Source organism: Physella acuta, unplaced genomic scaffold (assembly GCF_028476545.2).
Source record: "Physella acuta isolate Inbredline_101_S28 unplaced genomic scaffold, ASM2847654v3 ptg000216l, whole genome shotgun sequence".
NCBI classification, from domain to species: Eukaryota; Metazoa; Mollusca; class Gastropoda; family Physidae; genus Physella; species Physella acuta.
The window spans coordinates 182,463-205,281 of record NW_026731735.1 but is presented as its reverse complement, the minus strand read 5'-3'; the positions used below and the strand labels follow the sequence as shown (position 1 = coordinate 205,281).

At 37.4% G+C, this 22,819-nt stretch overlaps 1 protein-coding gene across 5 annotated transcripts in view; it reads right to left on the bottom strand.

Moving 5' to 3' along the window:
• Positions 1-22,819, bottom strand: part of LOC131937650 (stAR-related lipid transfer protein 3) — a 32,525-nt gene that overhangs the window by 4,570 nt on the left and 5,136 nt on the right. Inside the window, exons 1-11 of one of the 5 annotated variants that reach the window (XM_059295240.1) lie at positions 15,994-16,276; positions 12,956-13,047; positions 11,852-12,044; positions 11,442-11,522; positions 10,686-10,763; positions 9,996-10,049; positions 8,968-9,121; positions 5,997-6,110; positions 5,009-5,142; positions 544-705; positions 36-131 (exon numbers count right to left, since the gene is read on the bottom strand). In XM_059295240.1, the coding sequence (XP_059151223.1) occupies positions 36-131; positions 544-705; positions 5,009-5,142; positions 5,997-6,110; positions 8,968-9,121; positions 9,996-10,049; positions 10,686-10,763; positions 11,442-11,522; positions 11,852-12,044; positions 12,956-13,047; positions 15,994-16,071 (1,236 nt within the window). In that variant the 5' untranslated portion in view covers positions 16,072-16,276. Of the gene's footprint in view, positions 1-35; positions 132-543; positions 706-5,008; positions 5,143-5,996; positions 6,111-8,967; positions 9,122-9,995; positions 10,050-10,685; positions 10,764-11,441; positions 11,523-11,851; positions 12,045-12,955; positions 13,048-14,024; positions 14,063-14,205; positions 14,225-15,993; positions 16,277-22,819 lie in introns of those variants that run through there. The other 4 variants (XM_059295241.1, XM_059295244.1, XM_059295243.1 and 1 more) reach the window with 4 other exon arrangements.

Here is a 22,819-nt window from a genome sequence, read left to right as displayed (position 1 = left end):
GTGAGTCTTTTATGTCAAAACAGAAGCTTTCATACCCTGCATTCTTTAATTGCTTTATTCCATGTGGCTTGTTCCTCTGGCTTAAACGTCATTTCTTCATAAAGGTCCTTAACTGGCATGTCAACAATACCCTGTACAGACCACAATAGGTGTTGAATAACAAAAATATTAACATAGTTCTTATCAGATGCTTTCTTTAAGATCTGATGGTACTGAAAACAACAGGGCTGATGAAATAGAATTAATCTATTTTTGGTTTACTTCTATAAATAGAAAACTTGTTGGGTCAGGGTTATGTCTAGCTGGGTTTACTGCCCCTGCCTCTAGTCAGAGGTCGGCCAACCCACTGGGAGCAAGTGGACTTGGTCGGCCAACCCAGTGGGGGCAAGTGGACTTGGGTATGTCTACTCAATCAGGTCCCGGAACCAAACTTAAGACTTTCAATTAGAAATCATATGCTCTATCACTTGACCAAGCTATTCCATTATCAAAAAAAACATCACTAAACTGCTGAGTGTAAAACGTGAAAATCAAGGCACTCACCTTTAACCTGAAGACCTTCCCCACACCTTTGACCTTTTTACTATGTACAACACCTGAGGATTCATTGACCCCAGTCTCACATTTCCAGTCTGACTCTGGGCTGGTCACGTACGTCCATAAAACATCCCATGAATGCCGGGCCAAGCGAATGTAATCATTTTCCTTAAAAACACAAGACAAATCAAATCACAAATCCAATATGGCTGCTGCTCCCTCAGTTGAGGGACAATATAAATCATAACAATTGTGATTTATCTTTTTTAATAAAAACAAAATATCTAAAGGAAATTGAAATCTGATCTTTTTGCTGTTTTAAAAAATTAATACTAGGTACTAAAAAGTAAAAGCTATATATTTTAATGTTTTGAGTTGATGGTTATTAAAAATGTATAAGTTAGCTGCTAGTGTCTAAAATAAATGACCAATTAAAATGAGAATCTAACAGAACAGCAGTTACTTCTCTAAAGTAAATTATTTCTTAAATTTTGTTGAACCAAAGTCTGTCATAAACAAACATTTTTATAAAGAAAAACAAGAACTGGAAATATTGTTCTGGCCACAAGGTTGAAGAAGCATAAAGCAGTTGAACAAGTTTTTAATTTTAAAGGGAAATATTGCCAAGGGATTTTTAAAAAGAAAATTTAGAATAGTGTATGAATTGTATTGTAAAGCTCCAGTTAAACTTCTAAATTAAAATAATACATTCCTAAAGTATTGAATATAGAAACGCAAAATTATTAGCCCAACATTTAAATATCAAAACGTAAGTAAAGCAAAAAAGTAGCATGAAAACCTGAAAAAAAAAACATAAATAAAATACAATTCTGCCAAAGATCTTCATCAAATTAATAAACAATTTATAAAAAAAAAACAATAACACATGATGTAATCAGATAACAATGCAACATTTCTAACTAAGAAATACAATTACCAAGATATATAAAACCAGTGAGTAGAAGGACACGTCTGTAAAGAGATTGACAAGACTTAATCAAGAGGTGTGGTGCTTTTAATGGCATCACTATCAGTGCTGTTAATTAGAAAAACCTATGTTATAAACTAATAATTAAAAAAAATATTTTAAAAGTTATTTAAAAAATAGCCAGTGTTGGTCTCTAGAAGTTTCCTTACATGAATAATAAATTCCCCATTAGTCAACATGGCACACAGCCCTGCCACCTCCCTGAGAAATATGACTAGTTACCAGCACATTAATGACTACATTTATGGCACCAGTCTCATAATGAGCCCAAAGTATAACCCCCCAACTCTGTCAGTTCATGTCACCTGGGCCATTCAACCGGTTCAAACATTCTAATCAGAAACTGGGTCAATAAAATACTTTAACTTGTGTAGGTAGGCTGTTGAATGATTCATGTAAAAATATACAATAACATTTTCATTTCAGTTTAATAAACTTTTTCAAATGAAGATTTTTGTGTGTAATGTGTTGTAAATAGACTATATACATTTAAGTTTAAATATTTAAAAATCAATATGATTAAGTTACAAAAAAAGTTTATTTTTCTTTTATATCATTCCCCTTATTCACCTTTTAAAAAATCATACAAAACTATCCTTATGTTACAAATTTTAGGATCTTTAACATAACTATAATTTTTTATTTTTTTCTGCTACAAATGTGTTTGCTACCTGAATTGCATCAATTGCTATTTATAGTGTACCCATATACACTATAAAAACTGCATGACTAAAGTAAAACCTAAGAATGTTAAAAGAAAATATTACAACTTTCAACCAAATACCAATGACAAATGAAAGAGATCAACCACCTAGTATGTTATTTAATATTGTATAGAAATAATAGAATGTTAAACTATAAAGAAGTATAAAAAATGTATACGAAATAGGTTTGCAATCTGTATATGATATAACTCACAAAGGTTGCAAATGTGACAGAAGTATAAAAACCCCTCAACATTAATTTTTAAATTCACAGAAAGTAAGGAAATAAAATGCGTTAGAGAAGTAGCGGGGCAATGCGAGGAGCCCCAGGTTACACTACCGCACCAGCTCTGCACATGGCCCCTGGCTCGGTTTAATCATCAAATGCCGTATGCCACAGTGTGAATATTAAAGGGTGCTCTTTAAAATTAACGTAGGCGCTATAGTGCTTACAGGACAGGGGGGGGGGGGATGCGCCTGATTTGATTTAGTGAGCAACTATAGAAACCCATCATATCCATAGCCTATAGCACTCTTTAAAATGAACGTAGGCGCCATAGTGCTTACTGGTGAGCCGTGGCGCCGGAGGAATTGCCTGATTCCATATGGTCAATGATTATTGTTGCCCATCGTGTCTTAAGTGTATATCTTTTTTTTAAAAAAATGAACAGCAACACCTAATTAATGGATACCAAGTGCTAAGGTAGCTGCTGCAGAACTCTGGACCATGTATTGAAAAAAAAAGGGTACCCTCCTGGGTGCCGCCCATAAGAAATTTTAATTCTCTTTATCAACTCTAAAAAATTTGATGATACTCGGATCAAACTGTCAAACTGCATCCGACATTTATTTTTACATTCTATATATAGGGAAATAAAAATTGCACCCTCCAGCAGCGCTGCCCTTGCATTATTAAAAAAAAAGATTTTTTTTGCAGAAGCCTTCCCTAGAGTATTCTCATCAATCCCCAAAGTTTCAAGGCAACCGGATGAAAGGTGTAGTAATGCATAAAGGACAAACAAACCCACACACATACTTTTGCTTTATATATATAGATCTAGATAAAGATACAAGAATCTATATATATAATTCTCTTCTGGGAGTCGCTAGAAAACAAGCTGTAAACGCGCTCCCTACCACCCCCACCCCTACATGGTCTTAGTGAGCTGTGTTCACTCTAAATGTTTACAAGCAGAGCCGGGTTTAGTGACGACTATTAGGGGCAGATAATTTAGTTTGAAATGATTTTAAACGTAGGGGGGCAGGGGGGGGGGGGGGGGGTTATGGTCCTTAACGTGCTACTTATAGTGTTTTAAAGAAATATTTTCAGTGGCAGCGTTGGTACCGTCGAATTCACAAATTATGAATTACTGAAAAGTAGAAAAAACAACAACTAAATAGCGGCATATGTTATGCCGCGGGCCGGCTCGTAAGTAGATATTTAAGTTTTAAAAACAGTCCTAAATTTATTTTAAAATTTTGTTAATTTTAATTAAGCAGACAACCACTAGACAAAGTATTTGCTTTAAAACCCGATTAGTAGCTCAACACGACAATTATCGGCTGTTTAGTGGATCCATGGTAGGATCTCAAGTATGAAATCATATCTGTATAGGATCTACTCAAGTATGAAATCATATGTGAATATGTGAATAGGATCTACATCTCACCAGACTGTTCAGTAAAATCTCTACTAATTAATCTGGTTATATCCCCTTTTGTTGTTAATATAGTAATCTTCAAATTAATTTTTAATGAATAATTTAATTAGATTTAAAATTAAATATTCTAGCATTGCCATCGGAGACCAGTGTTTTTAGGAAAGTTAGAACCAAAATTGCTGCAATAGAAGTGGGTTAAAATTAAGTTACAAGATTAGTTACAAACATAAGGACAAGCTTATAATAAATAAAAGCATATTCTTTTTTTTTAAAAAGAGTTATTTTCTAAAGTCCATTAGGAGCTGCTATTGATAGCTTCTATTGTTTTTAAAAATCATTTTGATTATCAAATTAAACTGAAGCTTAGATGAATAGGGTCGAATTTACACTGGCTATTTATAAATGGGCGTAGAAAATAAAAAAGGATAGTTTAGCATTTTTAGGAAGCAAAAGCATTTACTCAAAGTGCAACATTCTAAAGATTTGATTTATAGAAGATTGTAAACAAAACAAGAAATATAAGGAAGACTCATCTTAAATTTCCAAAAGATTGCACACTGCTAATATTTCGAACACTTGTACTGCAAGTGAGTTTATGTTTAAACTATAGAGAGGATTCTATCTTCACAGCAAATTGAATTTGACAAAGTAAAGAAGGTGTTAGGTAATAGTATCGAGAGCTTTAATTATGAAAGTAGCTGATTAATTAAGCTGTTAATATCAATGTGTAGTCTTAAATAATAGCAAAATAAAATTAAAAAATTGGTCTTAGATTTTTAACACATTTTTTCTCTCTGTTAACAACAGCAGTTATATATAAGATAGTTTTTTGATTGTTTGATGAAGGAAACAATTATTTGAATCAGAATTTCAAAACTGATTTAAATAAAAATTTCATACATTAGGCAAGCAAACTTGGCTTTTGTCTAAAAAAACCTGTAATCTCTTTTCTATATTTTAATGTAGACAGTTAAAATTATTTTTTGCTTTGTATCCAGGCAATAGATCTATAGCTATACAGTTTATTGAAAGGCTGAATTTGAAAGGACTAGAGGGAGGGGGGGGGGGGTGTGCGCAGCAACAGCATCAGGAAAACTGGAGAAACTAACACCCTCTACCTCTATTGTTAGTGAGTTAATAGATGCTTGGCTTGCCTGGCGTGTGTGTGTCTTGGATGTGGCCACACTCTGATACTCGCTCGTTCTGTTAGTTGAGGGGCGGGGGGCTATTGTTGCTTCTTCTGTGTCTGACCCTGGGGTAAGTTGAGAAATAATTAAAATCTCTTGTAAAAGGAATTATCTACACCTTCTAACTATGCGAAATATCAATTAAACCTTTTTAAAAAGAATTTTATTAAAACTATCTAATAAATAGCAATTTGAGTAATTTAATTTGAGTTAAATCCCTTATCAAATTAAATTAAAAAATTAAAAAATGAATACATTTTAATTAAAATAGGATTTTGTATGAATACATATTAAAAGTGAAAGAGTTTTAAAAATGTAATTACACTAATTGCTTCTAATTTCAAAAATCTCATAAAGCTCTAATTAGCTGTGTCTAAAAAATAATTGCAGTGTGCATGTTCCTTAAAATATGATATTTAAACTTTAGTTTTATTAATACACCTACAGATAATCTGCCGGAAAATTAGATTTTTTTAAACTCCTGTAAATTATTTATCTTAAATATAGTTACAGTTAAAACATTTAAATGTAAAAATTTACAAATTATCTATTGAGCCATCCCAAAGCTATTTCAATTCTTGTGTGCTGTAAGAATTTTACTGTCTCTACTAGTACCATAAAGTTTTTTATTTCACAGTTAACAATGTGCGTAATAGTAAAGTTCCCTTTCCCTAACGATCCATGTGGCAGATGAAGTACAGCTCATCTATCTTGATCACAGCATATAAAGGGATAGTAGCACTATGCCAGGAGCCTTTCCTTTCCCTATTGTTGAGTCAGGTACCCATCAGAGCTGGGTGGACTCAGGGATGTTCTGCTGTCTTAGGTCTGGCCAAATTCTGAACTCTAGACCTTTGGGAGAGCGGCCAAGTATCCCCCCCCCCCACCAGTCAATAAAAATGTGTTTAGAGAACGTCACCTTCAGGGGACTCAACAGGTGAGTAGAACTGGTTGTCTTCAGTGATAACAGACTGCATGTCATCCTGACCCATCAGCAAAGGTCGACTAGAGCCATAGGTTGATCCATAGGTAACTAGAACAAGAAAACATGGGTGTAAATAACAGAACACTGAATTGATGGGGCTGATTAATCCATAAGTTACTCTACTGCAGCATAACCTGCACCACCAACTACAGTAGCCTTGCACCCCCCCCCCCCCCCCCCCCCAGTTACAAGCACCACCCATTTCCTCTACTGTACTGCAGTAACCTGCCCCACCCAACCCCACCACACCTGTATCAGTAACTTGCCCCCCCCCCCCCACAGCTAAAAGCACCACCCACCTCATCTACTGTACTGAAGTAACCTGCCTCACCCACCCCCACCACACCTGTATCAGTAACTTGCCCCCCCCCCACAGCTAAAAGCACCACCCACCTCATCTACTGTACTGAAGTAACCTGCCTCACCCACCCCCACCACACCTACATCAGTAACCTGCCCCACCCACATCTACAAGCACCACCCACCTACTCTACTGTACTGCAAAAACCTGCCCCACCCCCCACAGCTAAAAGCACCACCAGGGCTGCCTACCCCAAAAAAAATTTTCCCGTAACAAGAGCATAGGTTTTCCGTAACTTTCCATAACTTTCAGTATTTTTACACATTTTTTAAATACAATGTAAATAAGACCCATATTATATGATCGCAAAGCTCATCAGCGTAACGATGACAGTCGGCAACTCGTGTTACTTTTTATTTTATGGACTAACTAGGCATGCTGCCCAGCTTCGCTTAGGCTTTCGAAAACATTGAGAATTTGAATGCTTAATTAATTCGCCCGAGGTTCGGTCTACGACCTCAAGAGTTATGAAGAGGTTCCTCCGTGGACATTTTTTTTCGATTTATAGCTCATATAAGGCACCGGTCAGTCGAGGTCAGTTTTGACCCCCTCATCGTAGACTTTTCGGCCAACCGCCCCCCGTGTTCTGTCGCCCCGAGGCAAGATCCTGCCAAATTTGAAGCGCCTGCGGCGCCGGGAAGTGCCCTATTGGACACCCGACAATCTGGATCTAGATCTAGAATCCTAATAGAATTTTTTTTTAAAGTTTAGCCCGAGCATAATAAAAAAAAATACATTAACCAAGTTGACTTGGTGTGTCTCGAACCCACACCACCTGCGTGGTTTATAGTAAACTAACATCTCCGCTATTTAGGCACCTTATAAAATTCGGAGAATGAAACACGTATTTTAAAATCTTAACTTACACGAATATGCCTATTGTTTCAAATTAATTTTATCCCAAATTAGCCAGTTCCAATCAAAGATTTTGTATAAAATAAATAAGTCTTGAAATAGTTTAGTCCTAATATAGAAATTTATTTTTAGAATAGATTTTAGAGAAGTTAGAGTCTAAATCTAGATCTTAGCGTCTAATTCTAGTTACTAGTTATTGCGTAGATTTAGATTTAGTCTAGATCTAGAATCTCTAGATCTAGAATCCAAATAAATAAAATAAATTTTATGAGTTTAGGCCGGAAAAATTATATTGTATACATTTCATAGTGTACGTAGATCTAAATCAAATTTGAATGAAATAGTTCATTTCTTTTTATTGTAAACACGGCAGATGACGTGATTAGTAAATGTATAAACATTAGTGACGTCACAGTTTTATGCGTTCTTTTTCACATTTATAAATGCTTTTCCGGTTGCATAAATAATACTGTTTCTCTATATTCGAATACGCCTTTATTTTTTATTTTTCTTCTTTAAATAAAATTGTGGGTATACATTTAAAACATCTAACATATTATTTTCAACAAAAGTCCGTATAAAGGTATCCATATATCGCTGCCGATTCTGACGTGATGTCCGGCGAAAATATTTTGCGGACAGAGAGAGAGAAGAGCGCACATGGCCTTTTATATATTAGGATAGGCCTAATTAGTTTTAAAAAAAACGCCGTTAGATTCAGAATGTAAGGCGACAATGGAAAATTTCAAATAGGAATTGTTCTTGCAATGAGTAGTATGACGTATGATATAGGCCTACACTACCGATATCTAAACCAATGTGAACTCAGTGACCCCTCGACTGTGTGTGTGTCAGGATTTTTTCTCCAGCGAACAAGAAAACGTGAGCGGCTGATAACACGGGTGACAATGTTTAGAATTAGCATATTTCTTGAATATTTTTTTTAAAATCTACATTTTATCAATGTAATATCTAGTAGAAAAGAATAATTTTAAAAATATGATCCGTAATTGATCTAGGTGAGCCTAGATCTCGTTGTTTAGTAATATCTTGTCTTCTCGCACAACTCAAACAAAATGCCTCGATATCTCACTATTTAGGCATTTAGCCGTAATACCGCCTCAGCAAATATGTCTCGCCAGACTGCGCGACCAGACTTTCAATGATTTAGGCCACGCACTTTTTTTTCTCTACGGACAACACCGGCTCATGAGGTAACACAGACCACTCGCGGGGTCAATAGTTCACAATATAAACACGACTGCCGCCAGCCATGACAAGAGTGGAAAGGGGAGGGGGATTGTTACGGAAGAGGCTGAGAACCTTATAACCGGATAGGCCTAACACGCTGAAATGCTGAAATATAACTAAATTAAAATATAAACTCAGACCGGGAACATAAAGTTAAGTTACAACCATACAATATTTTTTACACTAAAGACGATTTTTATCTCTACTGAAATCAAAACCGTAACTTTGCAGCATAATCGTAATTCTGTAACCTGGCTGTCAAGATTGTAAAATTACGGACAAAACCGTACAAGTAGGCAGCCCTGCACCACCCACCTCCTCTACTGTACTGAAGTAACCTGCCTCACCCACCCCCATCACACCTACATCAGTAACCTGCCCCACCTACCCCCACACCCACAAGCACCACCCACCCCCACAGCTACAAACACCACCCACCTCCTCTACTGTACTGCAGTAACTTGTCCAGAGCTTTCTGCTCCTGGGGTATGACCTTGAAGTCAAGAAACCATGTCTCAGCCCAGGCCAGCACGAAGGAGATGATGATCAGACAGTAGCTCAGAGGGTTGTTGCTGCTTTTCATACCCTCAAACTGATCAAAAAGCAAAATAGCAAACCATTAACAAATATTCTTTTCATAAACAATCATAAGACCAGTTTAGTTGTTTTTTTTAAAAAAAAAAAACCATTTATTATAGATGATAGAATATTATAATCTAATTAAAAAAAAAAAAAAAAACAACTTAGCAATAAAATAATAAGTTGGCAAGGAATTTAAGTCAAAATTTAAAATTTATATTCTGCCATTTAGGGTAATATCTTTGTAGTCAAAATATCAAAATATCCAACAAATTATTTTTTAAAATTAAGATAGTAATAAAAATGTGTTTAAAGTACAAGACATTAAAATACTAATTAATTAACATAATTAATATACTTTATTGTTTTTAAAATGTTTCATAGTACAACACCATACATTAAAATACTAATTAATTAACATAATCAATATAAATTTTTTTTTAAATGTTTCATAGTATAACACTATAGGCCTACATTAAAATAAAAATAACTTCAGAACTTATTTCTGGGATTTGATTAAAAATAAATTAAAAGTTTTTAACAACAGGCAACACAACAATGTCCTGGCAACCAGGTGAACAAGTTTCATATTTCAAGTAAGGACAACAAACAACTTTTAAATAGAGTTACAACTCTGGCGAGAAAAAGTGCCGATACAAATATTTCAACATAAAAAACACAATCACTGTAACAAAAAATAACTTCAAGGGCTAACACAGCTCTGTCTAAATCCTCTAATACACCCATCTTAAAGGCTATCACAACAGTACTTTTTTATCAATCAAAACACAAATTTTAACATTACTTTAAATTGATTGATACTTAATGAACAATGACATAAACTATCTAGGTAGGTTAATAGCTACAGATAAAGTGGGGGTACTTACATCAAACAGAAATATCTTGGCTATGAGAGTAGCACATGTGAATGCAGTACACAGCTGAAATAGAAAGTGATGATGTGCAATAAAAAAAACTATCTCCAGACCAGATGTTACATAATCTCTTTCTCCTCAAACAATCCATACAGACATACAGTCAGATAGTTTAAAATTTAGGTTAAATACATATACAAGGAGGGATTTTAAAAAATGTAATCTTGGTTGTGATCTTTCCTATGTAGACCTACTAGTGAGAAATTGTGGCATATAAGGTTAGTAGGTTTAAGTGTTCTTTCAAAGTAGGTTTGTTAGCTTTTATTTATTGGCTGTATAACACGTGTTTTTTCTTTGAACAAGCTTTGAAATAATGCTTGCTGTAGCACTTTTACAACACTAAACATGTTAGAAAGGTTATGGGTTCATTGGAAAATGGTTATGTGTTCATTAGGTTTTTATCCATAGTGTACTTTATTTGCTACACCTCAGGCAAGTGATGCCTTCAGTCAATGAGGGATTACAGCATTATTTTATTTGCTGGCTTTTATTTATGTTTATTTTTTTGAATAACAAGGGAAACAACTACTGGCTATTGTATATACCAAGAGAGACAACTTCTAGCTCGTGTAGATAAGACAGGCAACTACTGTACATAAGGGAAACAACTATTGGCTACTGTATATAAGGGAGATAACTTACAGCAATCACCCACCAATGACGCAGTTTGAACAGACCATAGCCCAGCAGTAAAAAAGTAAACCTGATGGCACTCAGCATCTGAGGAGGAAATTGTTTGCCATTTTACTCAGTTAGTCTCAACAAACAGAAATAAACTAGTTGATTATGCTTATATATGATAACATAATGTTAATCAAGACTAGTGTTTTCCTAGCTGTATTTTACAGTTAAATTCTGGTATTGAAATCTGTATTTTTTTGTTTTAAATCCTTCTGTTACTTCCCCTGATTTAAAACAAGGTAACTATCATAACTGAGTTATCTCAGCTTAAACCAACAGAAGAAGGCTAACACAGGCCAACCACTGAGGTTAGCCATCACAACATAAGTTAACAATCCTTTGTCACACTATAAGTGCCCACAGTGCCAACAATGTACTTCTATATCAATTGCCCCCTTGGTCACACTGTTCTTATTGTCATGGTTACTGCCCACAGTGTCAACAATGTACATGTATGTCAACTGCCCCCTTTGTCCAACTGTTCTTATTGCCATGGTTACTGCCCACACTACATGTCAACAGTGTCAACAATGTACATGTATGTCAACTGCCCCCTTTGTCCCACTGTTCTTATTGCCATGGTTACTGCCCACACTACATGTCAACAGTGTCAACAATGTACATGTATGTCAACTGCCCCCTTTGTCCCACTGTTCTTATTGCCATGGTTACTGCCCACACTACATGTCAACAGTGTCAACAATGTACTTGTCTTACCACTGAGTCAAACAGAGAGGTTTTGAAGTTATAATTTTTCACTTGTTTCTCAAAGGCTGTGTACCCTGTGTCACCAATTAGCTGTAAACAAATGTAAAGGATATATTTAGACACAAAATATTTGTTATGTTGCAAGAACTCCTTATTTTTCAGTTTCATATTCAAATTACTGCCAGTACAAAGTAAAGAAAAATATAATCCATATTACAAGATAGTAAGGAGAAACTACCCCCTTTACATGAGCACTTTCCTGTATCTTGGAGATAATTCTACTTGTTTGTTTCATAATTAAATTTTTTTATCTATACACTTGGGAATGTAAGGACTGATGCAAATGAGAATAAATCAGTACCCCCCTACATATCTGCAGACAAAATAATTAAAGTTAGACCTAAAACATACAACAGTACCTGGGTGTAGATGACCCATAAGATAAACATCAGAATGAGGTCAAAGAGGACAAGTAAACAAAATGTCCTCCTGACTGAGGACATTCTCCCATCTCCCAGGTAGTAGTTTGTGTTGTCCATAGGTCTGGGTGGTTCAGGGGAGGTCACCACAATGGCTGGGTGGCGGTCACTTGCGGCTAATGGTGGCGGCATACTGGGGACAGAATGGGGTTAAGGTCACACAAGGCTACTGGTGGTGGCATACTGGGGACAGAGTGGGGTTAAGGTCACACAAGGCTACTGGTGGTGGCATACTGGGGACAGAGTGGGGTCAAGGTCACACAAGGCTACTGGTGGGGCATACTGGGGACAGAGTGGGGTTAAGGTCACACAAGGCTACTGGTGGTGGTGGCATACTGGGGACAGAGTGGGGTCAAGGTCACACAAGGCTACTGGTGGTGGCATACTGGGGACAGAGTGGGGTTAAGGTCACACAATACACAATAGAGTGACCACAAGTAGAGTTCACAGGAGTTTAAAAATAGATATTGTGCTACTATTGTCGTACAGCAAACTTATTAACTATCAAACTATCATTATTCATAACAACGTGTTTATTATTCCTTCTCACAATCAGATCAAACAATCAAGGATACCTTTAAAATCTAAACATAAAAAGTCTTCATAATTTTATGTAAAGAAAATTGTTTATACTAGTTTTCCTTTAAGATGACAACAAAGTTTCCAATAAACTTTTTAAAACCAATGTACATAACAGTCTAAAATTAACACTGAGGCTGTAGACATTACAAGGACAAAGGCTGGGTTAATTTGAATGCTATTAATACTTCAGTGTGACCTATATAGCCTGGCAGTTTCACATTAGCACAGCATTACAATTTTAAAGATGTGTTGTTGTCTCATATACTGACATTAGTGTGCAGGTTCGCAATTAAATAAAATATGAATGTGTATGTCTCTAGGTACATCTAACTGATTTTTTAAAACAGTCCCAGAGTTTTTTTAAAGTTACTATGTTACGAACTCAAGATTCTAAGATAGTAGATACCCAATTTGTTCATATATCTCAAGTAGTAAAAAGGTAAGAGAAGGTAAGGAACTGACCTGGTACTACCATCACTGTGGACGCTGCTGTATATGACATGTCCAGCTAACTTAGCCTGCTGTTCTCTCTCTGTGTCTGACCTAGCATCACCCTGGTCACAGAAAAATAGAAATATCAAACTGGTGTTAATTTTCAGATCTGGCTCAGTATCTAGACCTGACTATACATTGCCCTGGCCATAAAAAAAATCAGATTTAGCTGTTTACTTGTGACACCACCTGGTAGAAATGTTCCCTCTATGTAAAATAATATTTCCTTGCACAAGACTTTTAGAACACAGAAAATACATGTTGTACGCTAGCTTCTTCCCTTTAGTGGAAAGGTTGCCTTGTTCATGACCCATCTGGACCTGACTTATAAAACCCATCTGCACACAACTAGAAGAATCTTTACTTAACTTTTTAAATTAATTTCCATAACAAAATTTCAGAAAACATTAAGATCTATAACATGTTACACACAGGGCATAACTATGTAGCTACAGTAACCCTTTCTGATGAGAAAAAACTATGTTGATTAACTTAATTGACTTGACACATTTGGACTGTATAGCTACAGCAAACCTTTCTAATGAAATTAAGAAAGAAAAAGCTATGTTGTTTAACTTAATCAACTGACACACTTGGACTGTATAGCTACAGTAAACAGTTCTGATGAAATTAAGAAAGAAAAAGCTATGTTGATTAACTTAATCAACTGACACACTTGGACTGTATAGCTACAGTAAACAGTTCTGATGAAATTAAGAAAGTAAAAGCTATGTTGATTACTTTAATCGACTTGACACATTTGGACTGTATAGCTACAGTAAACCTTTCTAATGAAATTAAGATGAACTTAATCAACTGACACACTTGGACTGTAAACAGTGAAACTGATTTGACTTCCTGCGTAAAACAAGTGACAGTATAAAACTGTGGACTATATATATACTAAGTGCAAGGAAAATCTTCACCGTTTCCTTGTGCTACCAAAATCAAATCTGACATGAACTACCAACATCACATGAACTACCAACATCACATGTAGTACCAACATCACATGTACTACCACTCTGTCATGACTAACCTACACTATGCATGACCGGCGATTTCTCGGAAGACCCAGCACCTGATTTGACACTCCCCCCCCCCCCATACACCCCCTCCCCAAAATAATTCAATATCCTGATTATAAAACACACAAAACCCAGAAGTCCCCTTATCTGGCTTATCAACACAATCCGGTCTGAAACTGAAAACCACTTTACAATAAGAAAGCCATAATTTCCGTAAAGCCCCTGAGGAGGAAATTATTAAGGTTGGAAGAAACCCCGATCAACCATTGGTATAACTGTATCGCAGAACAAGCTATGCTGAAGTGTCAAGAGACCAAGATGACCCCCCCCCCCCACACACACACCTGTGTAGGCCTGCTCTCAGACCTCAGTAGGTCGCCGAGCGGAAAGGAAATCCTCTAATCATGCGTGACAGGCCGCTAGCTTTATGGGGGAAACCCCCCGTACGACGTCACACATCACATGACAGCCAAACGTAAACAAGAGTTTGGTGAATTATTTCCGCACTTCACAGAAACGAAGTAGTTCGCAGCCAAAGTTTCCATGATTTTATCCGTAGGTACTTAACAATGTGACCTTAAAAACAACTCATTATAATTTTCCTATCCGGTTGTATATGGCACGTGTGACGCTAAAAGTTAAAACAAACAATCGTTTTGACTATATTTAGACCCACACATAACTTGTCGGGAACAATACGCTCCCCGTCAATCCCCCCCCCCCCCCTCCTTCCGCCCCCAAAACTGCTGTTTTACAGTACGCCCTGGCATCTCTTCGCCCCCCCCCCCCACCCCCCGAAGAAAGTCTACCGCCCCTCCCCCTCCCCTGAACGAGATGGATTTTTATATAGTGAACATACACTTTCACTAGTGTCCGCCCCCCCCCCCCCGGAGAACAAAGTCTGGAAGAAACACTGCCCGGCAATAGTCTTGTAGGGTCTATTAAATATTAAAAAACCGTGTGCGGTGATATTCAATTATGACATTTTTAAAAGTATTTTCGGTACCTTACAAAATAAAAAACAAGGCAAAAACATTTTTTTTTCATATTGAAAATGTAAACAAACATGAAGGCGTAACTTGGTCATGAAGTTTTCTAAAGTATAAGTTTATTAAAATATATTTACTATTTATCGGCACAATTTTGAGTACTATGTGGGATTTTGAGAAATATATCACGATGTTTCTATACGGCTAATCAAAGTTTGTCCTACGTAAAAATTCGGGTTAAAATTTTGGGTTGATGTAAATAAACAAATGTAATCGTATTAAAAAAAAAGTTTCATGTATTTGCTAATTTTTTTAACACTGATTCTTAAAACAATTACATTTCTGATCTTTTTTAAGCTTTAATTTTTTTTAAAGCAAAATCAATTTGAAAATATAAAATATACGGGCAAGTGATCCCTAAAAGAACCAATGAAATTTTAAACTACAATCAAACGTGACATAGAAACTAACACACGGATTGAGTGGCCCTATACGTGTTGTAGAACCTCTAACAACGAGCAGAGGCACGTGATGTCGTCCAAAAGTAGCCAAGCACGTTACATCTAGTCACGTGTCACCCTTCAGCACACGTCAAGTCCGCGAGTGTTTTAATACTTTACAGTTTACAAGACACAGCTCTAAAACAAAGCTTCACGTTAGGGTTATAGATAGAACATGGGCAAGGGAGACTACCTTAATGATTAAACCAGGTTAAAAACAAATGGTGTTTGCAGAACTATCTTTGACTGGCTAAAAAACAAATCATGTTTACAGAAATATGTCTGGCGAAAAAACAAACGATGTTTACATAATAATCTCTGACTGGCTAAAACCAAATGACGTTTACATAGTTATCTTTGATTGGCTAAAACCAAATGTTGCTTACAGAACTCTGACTGACTAAAACCAAATGTTGCTTACAGAACTCTGACTGACTAAAACCAAATGATGCTTACAGAACTCTGACTGACTAAAACCAAATGATGCTTACGGAACTATCTTTGCGAAACTCCACGCTCAGGTACTGGCCAGGTCCACTCGTATAAAACGTAGCAGTGCTCTGGCTCATCGTGTAAGACCACACAGACCCGAAGCCAATGTTTACATCACAACATAGCTCTAGGTGTCTATACTAGGCTAATGTGTCCATCAACCAATGACGGCACCCCAATAGTTCAGTGATAACTTGTTGATGAATTTCACACCTGACCAAAACACGCAGTTCGCTGCACTGTTAGTTAGTAGAACACAACACTTTCTATACAAATCTCCACTTTAAATACGGCACGTAGTACACAAAGCATTCAATGAAATTAAATAACTTGAGATACAAAGACAATCCCGATTTTTTAATAGCCTGATCACGTGACAGTTTCCGGCCAATGAGCCAAGGAGATACGGCTCTAACCTTCGATCTAGACGACGAATGTTATCAAACAAAGGATAACTTATCCAACCTTCGTCTCTTTAACACTGAACAAATAAACCATGACCACCATCACTGTATATACCCGTCTAATGGACCAACGTCCACCCAGTCATCACTCAACTGGACCAACGTCCACCCAGTCATCACTCAACTGGACCAACGTCCACCCAGTCATCACTCAACTGGACCAACGTCCACCCAGTCATCACTCAACTGGACCAATGTTCCCCAAGTCACCGACGAACGGTTATTACTCATACATTCAATGATGCACAACGGACTGATCTCACTAAACGTATCGATCAATCAGAAGATGATACAACAACATAGCCTGGACAGGATGTTGTAACACCTTTGGGAGACTTATCGTTATCTACTCACTTGGTCTGATTAAAAGTGAACTTAATTACAAACACACCCGTGGTTTAAATACCAGCTGAAGCCACGCTGAAATGGCGTATAGTATTATTGCTCTGATCGAGATTTTAAATGTTTTAGCTATGCTCGATTTTTTTTAACATTTGTAAAGGGTAACAAGTATTAAAATGATTCGTACAAAATTATTAAGCATCCAATTACGCAAAATTTGATGTAACATTGTATTGTCATCGAATCTTGACCCACGTGCAAAGTTTTAAAGAAATGGGTCCGTTAGAAGTGGTCGAAATTTCGCTCGCCCATTTCGAGCCATAACATCAAAAGCGCTAAAACGAGGAAGCAAGTTAAATAAAAGCTTGTTAAAAAAAAGCAATTTTCCTCTTTCAGACCTGATGGCAGATGAAGTAGAGTTCCAATGTTTCTTGATCTCGGCATATTATGTATGGATGGTGTGGTCAGCACTGCGCCCCGCCGACTTTATTTTCTGCAAAGCTAATCTACCCATCAGATCTAGGCAGCCGCCGGTTGGTTCGAGATCTGAACTCTGAGACTAAAGACAAGCAGTCGAGCGCACTACCACCCGACCAAGCGGCCTCTTCTAACCGGTATGGTAATGAGTATTTAACCATCCTGGGCGATGCATGCTCAAGTAGTAATATGCTGTTCTTAGATGTATTTTTATCACAGAAATCTAAAACTAAATGCACCATTAAAGTGTAATTTTTCTAGCGTCACCTGAGACAAAATGAGTCGTTATTTACCATAACTTTGTTGATATTTCAAAAAATATACAAGCTAAAGAGTTATGATAAATTATCGCCCTTGATCATTTAGATATAAGATTTATGTGAATCAAAAACGCACTGGATGTTAGGCCTGTTATCTATCATGACAGTACAAGCTAATCGACAAAACTGAATTCATATCAACTCATCGCATAAAAGACATCATACAAATAGTTTGAACACAGCCACATTTTGACTGGCGTTGATAAAACAGCGAAACTGGAGCATCAGTTAATTAGGTTAATGAATGTGGTAACGCTCAATGACTAATGTTATGCCGGGTTTATGAGGTAACTTTATGGCGCAACGGTGAATAAGAGTCGCGGGTTTTCTGGCGGGAAGGGGCGGTCCTCTGGGTAACAGGGACTACCAAAAACGAAAGTAAAAATTTTGGCGGAAGTAAATTTTGTTTAGATCGACTATGCAGAGGCGTAGCGAGGGGGGGGGGGGGGGGGGGCCGGGGGAACGACACATGTCCCCGGGCGCCGACCTTAGGGGGGCGCCAAATTGAAAGTTTGAGGGGGTGGGGTTGGGGGTGCAAATCGAAAGTTTGTCCCCGGGCGCCGGGAAGGGTCGCTACGCCTCTGCGACTATGAATACGGATCAGTACAAATAAACCAAGAAAACTCAAAACATTCAACAAGTTTTTAAAGCGTTTTGAGATGACCGGGGCGAACTATCAATTTTGCGTCGTCCTCCCCCACCCCTCCCCCGAATTTATTATGTAGTTATTCACGTCGGTGAAAAAGCACCCCTCCCCCATTCATCCAGTTCAGAATGGTCGGGACTGTCCCATAACGGTTGAATTGTGTGTCACACAATTGATGTAGAAACAGTCTAATTACTTAACTTTGGCGGTGCACAATTCATTGATACAGCTAATAGTGAGTTTTTTTCTTCCCTCGTTTTGCCCCCCCCCCCCCGCCTTCCCCTAGCTACGCCTTTTGAGTTTGTGTGGGAAGAAAATGAACTTGTATAAATGATAATACAGTTTTAACATAAAAACTACGTGTGTGGAATGTATGACGACACTGCACTGGTTATACACTGGGAGCGAGGGGGGGGGGGGGGAGAGAAAGAGAAGGACACGCCTAGGTCATCACCCATAAGGATCTCACAGGTAAGCTGAGGATGTTTTAAAAACATCAGAAAAAAAACATGGGAAACCGCTGGCTAAATTTTTAAACAGTACATACAAGAACCAGAGTTAACATAAATCTTCTAAAAAAGTTTTTCTTTAAATAGAACAGCATAATATTGGGGTGGTGTCCCTTGGTTGGTTGGCACTGAATTATACAATCAGGTTTAAATAGAAGCAGTTACATTTCCTTGTACTACGATGATAAAACGGTTGCTAGTTCATAACTTTTTTCTAAAGACATGACACCACGGCAAGTAGAACTAAACACATGACACCATGGCAATACAGAACTAAACACATGACACCATGGCAAAACAGAACTAAACACATGACACCATGGCAATACAGAATTAAACACATGACACCATGGCAATACAGAACTAAACACATGACACCATGGCAATACAGAACTAAACACATGACATCATGGCAATACAGAACTAAACACATGACACCATGGCAACACAAAACTAAACACATGACATCATGGCAATACAGAACTAAACACATGACACCATGGCAACACAAAACTAAACACATGACATCATGGCACTACAGAACTAAATACATGACACCATGGCAACAGAACTAAACACATGACACCATGGCAATACATAACTAAACACATGACACCATGGCAATACAGAACTAAACACATGACAGTATAAACACAGAACCAAACACAAGACACCATGGCAATACAGAACTAAACACATGACACCATGGCAAAACAGAACTAAACACATGACACCATGGCAATACAGAACTAAACACATGACACCATGGCAATACAGAACTAAACACATGACACCATGGCAACACAGAACTAAACACATGACACCATGGCAATACAGAACTAAACACATGACATCATGGCAATACAGAACTAAACACATGACACCATGGCAACACAGAACTAAACACATGACATCATGGCACTACAGAACTAAATACATGACACCATGGCAACAGAACTAAACACATGACACCATGGCAATACATAACTAAACACATGACACCATGGCAATACAGAACTAAACACATGACAGTATAAACACAGAACTAAACACAAGACACCATGGCAATACAGAACTAAACAGATGACACCATGGCAATACAGAACTAAAGACATGACACCATGGCAATACAGAACTAAACACATGACACCATGGCAATACAGAACTAAACACATGACACCATGGCAATACAGAACTAAACACATGACACCATGGCACTACAGAACTAAACACATGACACCATGGCAATACAGGACTAAACACATGACACCATGGCAATACAGAACTAAACACATGACACCATGGCAATACAGGACTAAAGACATGACACCATGGCAATACAGAACTAAACACATGACACCATGGCAATACAGAACTAAACACATGACACCATGGCAATACACAACTAAACACATGACAATATAAACACAGAACTAAACACATGACACCATGGCAATACAGAACTAAACACATGACACCATGGCAATACAGAACTAAACACATGACACCATGGCAATACACAACTAAACACATGACACCATGACAATACAGAACTAAACACATGACAGTATAAACACAGAACTAAACACATGACACTATGGCAATACAGAACTCACAGGTAAGCTGAGGATGTTTTAAAAACATCAGAAAAAAAACATGGGAAACCGCTGGCTAAATTTTTAAACAGTACATACAAGAACCAGAGTTAACATAAATCTTCTAAAAAAGTTTTTCTTTAAATAGAACAGCATAATATTGGGGTGGTGTCCCTTGGTTGGTTGGCACTGAATTATACAATCAGGTTTAAATAGAAGCAGTTACATTTCCTTGTACTACGATGATAAAACGGTTGCTAGTTCATAACTTTTTTCTAAAGACATGACACCACGGCAAGTAGAACTAAACACTTGACACCATGGCAACACACAACTAAACACATGACACCATGGCAATACAGAACTAAACACATGACACCATGGCAAAACAGAACTAAACACATGACACCATGGCAATACAGAATTAAACACATGACACCATGGCAATACAGAACTAAACACATGACACCATGGCAACACAGAACTAAACACATGACACCATGGCAATACAGAACTAAACACATGACATCATGGCACTACAGAACTAAACACATGACACCATGGCAACACAAAACTAAACACATGACATCATGGCACTACAGAACTAAATACATGACACCATGGCAACAGAACTAAACACATGACACCATGGCAATACATAACTAAACACATGACACCATGGCAATACAGAACTAAACACATGACAGTATAAACACAGAACCAAACACAAGACACCATGGCAATACAGAACTAAACACATGACACCATGGCAAAACAGAACTAAACACATGACACCATGGCAATACAGAACTAAACACATGACACCATGGCAATACAGAACTAAACACATGACACCATGGCAATACAGAACTAAACACATGACACCATGGCAACACAGAACTAAACACATGACACCATGGCAATACAGAACTAAACACATGACATCATGGCAATACAGAACTAAACACATGACACCATGGCAACACAGAACTAAACACATGACATCATGGCACTACAGAACTAAATACATGACACCATGGCAACAGAACTAAACACATGACACCATGGCAATACATAACTAAACACATGACACCATGGCAATACAGAACTAAACACATGACAGTATAAACACAGAACTAAACACAAGACACCATGGCAATACAGAACTAAACAGATGACACCATGGCAATACAGAACTAAAGACATGACACCATGGCAATACAGAACTAAAGACATGACACCATGGCAATACAGAACTAAACACATGACACCATGGCAATACAGAACTAAACACATGACACCATGGCACTATAGAACTAAACACATGACACCATGGCAATACAGAACTAAACACATGACACCATGGCAATACAGGACTAAACACATGACACCATGGCAATACAGAACTAAACACATGACACCATGGCAATACAGGACTAAAGACATGACACCATGGCAATACAGAACTAAACACATGACACCATGGCAATACAGAACTAAACACATGACACCATGGCAATACACAACTAAACACATGACAATATAAACACAGAACTAAACACATGACACCATGGCAATACAGAACTAAACACATGACACCATGGCAATACAGAACTAAACACATGACACCATGGCAATACACAACTAAACACATGACACCATGACAATACAGAACTAAACACATGACAGTATAAACACAGAACTAAACACATGACACCATGGCAATACAGAACTAAACATATGACACCATGGCAATACAGAACTAAACACATGATACCATGGCAATACAGAACTAAACACATGACACCATGGCAATACACAACTAAACACATGACAGTATAAACACAGAACTAAACACATGACACCATGGCAATACAGAACTAAACACATGACACCATGGCAATACAGAACTAAACACATGACACCATGGCAATACAGAACTAAACACATGACACCATGGCAATACAGGACTAAACACATGGCAATACAGAACTAAACACATGACACCATGGCAATACAGAACTAAACACATGACACCATGGCAATACAGAACTAAACACATGACACCATGGCAATACAGGACTAAAGACATGACACCATGGCAATACAGAACTAAACACATGACACCATGGCAATACAGAACTAAACACATGACATCATGGCAATACAGAACTAAACACATGGCACCATGGCAACACAGAACTAAACACATGACATCATGGCACTACAGAACTAAATACATGACACCATGGCAACAGAACTAAACACATGACACCATGGCAATACATAACTAAACACATGACACCATGGCAATACAGAACTAAACACATGACAGTATAAACACAGAACTAAACACAAGACACCATGGCAATACAGAACTAAACAGATGACACCATGGCAATACAGAACTAAAGACATGACACCATGGCAATACAGAACTAAACACATGACACCATGGCAATACATAACTAA